Source organism: Limulus polyphemus, unplaced genomic scaffold (assembly GCF_000517525.1).
Source record: "Limulus polyphemus unplaced genomic scaffold, Limulus_polyphemus-2.1.2 Scaffold2802, whole genome shotgun sequence".
In the NCBI taxonomy this organism is placed as follows: domain Eukaryota; kingdom Metazoa; phylum Arthropoda; class Merostomata; order Xiphosura; family Limulidae; genus Limulus; species Limulus polyphemus.
Genome location: NW_013668412.1, coordinates 23,575 through 26,701, shown reverse-complemented (window position 1 = coordinate 26,701; position 3,127 = coordinate 23,575). Strand labels below are relative to the sequence as shown.

Genomic DNA, 3,127 nt, shown 5'->3' with positions numbered 1-3,127 from the left:
GAAAGTCTTCCGCCTTTTGTGTTGGACGTGAAGACGAAAGACTTTAGAAACGTCGTTCTCTACACTTGTGTCTCTACAACAAGCAGTTGCCGTCCATTTTACCAAGTTTCATCATGAATACTCTGCCTAAACAATCTATCAAAGAATACTTAAAAATAGTTAGCATAAATACACACACTCTCAATGAACAAACAATTTTCAATCATCATCATGTTTTTAATAATACACTTTACCTAGAAACTGTACAAGTCATGTTAATAAATAGTTACTTGTAATTACCCCAGTATGGTGTTTTCATAGCAATACAATAGAGTTTCTTGATATTGCATTCTAGAAATGTAAGAAATTATTAAAAGCCAGTTGTCTAAATATTCACGACAGATATTTTTTTGTTATTATACAAGAAGATATATCAACTGAATATCACGAGTTATGAGAACTGATTGGTTTGTTTTGAATTTCGCGCAAAGCTTCACGAGGACTATCTGCGCTAGCCGTTCCTAATTTAGCAGTGTAAGACTAGAGGGAAAGCAGTTAGTCATCACCACCCACCGCCAACTCTTGGACTACACTTTTACCAACGAATAGTGGGACTGACCGTCACATTATAACGCCCCCACGGCTGAAAAGGCGAGCATGCTTGGTGGGACGGGGATTCGAACCCGCGATCGCCAGATTGCGAGTCGAGCACCTTAACCACCTGGCCATGCCGGGCCCATGAGAACCAAATTAGGCCAGAGTTCGTTTAATTCAAATACTCATTTATTCGTGGACATTAATGACATATTATGAAAATGAAATATAAACTGCTCTCTAAGAATAATGTGATACCAGTAATAGTGTTTAGCAGAGTAACTGTTTAGGCTAACGAAATAATATTCTCATTAACATACGTATATTGCAGTCCCCAATGGAACAGCGGTAAGTCTTCGGATTTAAAACGTTAAAATCAGGGGTTCAATTACCCTCGGTAGACATAGCAGATAGCCCGATGTGGCTTTGCTATAAGAGAAACAAACACACTTATACTGCAGTAATAGAGAGACACGAACCGTAAGATATTCCTTAGAATAACAAGAGGGAATCCTCAATAGCTGCGGCACTTAAAATTCTTTTAGGCAGGATTAGAGTAAATTAATCTATGATACCTTTTTTTTTTCAGTCGTATTTGCTATATTTCTGTGCGCCAGCAATACCAAGCGTGGGGCGCGCATATACCCGATTCGATTATATTACTCATTAGGATCTCTAAGAGTCTATCCTTAAATTGAAATTCTTTTAGGTAGGATTAGAGTCAATTAACTTATGAGACTTTGGGCGTGGTCAAATATATCAATCAAAAAGGTTCGACCTCTTGAGTCCAAAACTGTAATTAGATCTCAAATCGGTTAAGAGATGACGGAGCTATGAGCTAAAAGTTTGTACTTGAGAAAAAAACTCAGAGCCATTCTATGAGCCGATATGCCGCGGCAAAACTAAGTAGTACAAGCAATGTTATGAACGCATGTAGAAATACATATTTTGGTTGCAATACAAGCAGTTTTTGTTTTAATATACGCCCACTCCTGGGAATTTTATCTTTAATAACAGAAAACTTGACCAAACAGTGACATACTACATTGAAGCCTCTGTACTGTCGTAGAAGAAAAAAAAAAAGCTGACGAATTTTAATTTCAGCAAACAGGTTTTTTGGCAGAAAGTAAAATAATCTAATGATAAAATCACGATAAATGCCACAAATTTATTCACCAAAAGAACACGCACATGGTGACTCAAATACGATAAAAAACAATCAAATTACAGGCGGTGTGTGTGGTTTGTTATAGCTCCAAGCTACACAATGGACTATCTGAGCGCTGTTCGCTGCACTACCGGGAAACGAACCCCGGATTTTAGCGTTTTAATTTTGTAAGCTTACTTCTGACTCATCGGGAGACCAAATTACAAGAAATATTAAATGTTATTTATTGGATATAATTTTTTAATCTCTCACTTTCTTTTTACATTAGAGGTTTTGTTACTTACTAAAAGTTCCAGCTGGTAAGGTTCCACAAAGTTTCTGTCCATCTACATTCAGGTAGTCGTACTCGCAATCGGTGCTGGACTCAACATCGAAGTCCAGAAACTGTAGTCGGAGAGAGCACACTTTGTTGTCGTGGCGACGAACAACGTAGCTGCAGTCTAGATTGTTGTCATAGTTTCGGGGATAGTTTACACTGCTCAGATAGAATTCTTTTCGCGCGTAAACATCGCTACAAAAACCGTTCTCAGGTAGAAACGGTGTTCTGGTTGTAAAAGTTTCACACTCTCGTTGTACCACATGGATTTTGTAGCCCTTCTCATTGCGATGATCATCGGAATGAAATGACAATACCTTCGCTGCTTCGAAGAACTCTATTGTCTCTAGAAGCACAAACATACTTCAATTAGAGATAGTTAAAAAAAAAAAAACTGAATAAAACAAATTAATTACATAGCTAAATTATTTTCATCAAACCGTTTTTTTTTCTTTTTGTTGTTGTTAATATTACTTTTAATATTTTCCCCTGGTGGAACTTCATTAAGTTTACGGACTTACAACGCTAAAATTCGGGGTTCGATTCCCCGGGGTGCTCTAAAACTTTAAAATACTCAAACTTACGTCTGGTGTTTGCTCTTAACTGACCACACAGTCGGTCTCCGTCCACTTCTAGATAGTCATCAGAGCAGCCAGGGCTTTCCTGAATGTTAAAGTCTTCGAATGTCAGTTCCAGCCTACAGATAAGGTCGCTATGCTGCACTATGGTGTAGCGACAATTTAAGTTGTCGTTGTAGTTGTTTGGGTAGTTCACGCTAGTTATTTCGAATTCCTGGGCTGTAAACTTTTTGTTGCAATATGTCGGACTCACAAATGGAGGAGATGTTACAGAGGGAATGCATTCTTTTTGGGTGACCCGGATACGGAAGCCACGATTGGTGACAAAAGCGTCACTATAAAAATGAATAATGGTGCGTTGACCTCGAAACTCAAAAGATCCTGACAAAAAAAAGAAAATAAAAAATCTTTAGGAATTCCAAAATATTGAGATCTTCCGAATACAAATCCATATTTTTTTTCTTCTGCAGATAATTACAGTTTGGTTTTGGC

The 3,127-nt window shown here is 37.7% G+C and overlaps 1 protein-coding gene across 1 annotated transcript in view; it reads right to left on the bottom strand.

The window, feature by feature from the left end:
• Positions 1-3,127, bottom strand: part of LOC111087884 (cubilin-like) — a gene marked incomplete at its 5' end in the record, with an annotated part of 38,597 nt that overhangs the window by 20,917 nt on the left and 14,553 nt on the right. Inside the window, 2 exons of the mRNA XM_022396161.1 lie at positions 2,026-2,403; positions 2,642-3,016. Of these exons, the coding sequence (XP_022251869.1) occupies positions 2,026-2,403; positions 2,642-3,016 (753 nt within the window). The remainder of the gene's footprint in view (positions 1-2,025; positions 2,404-2,641; positions 3,017-3,127) is intronic.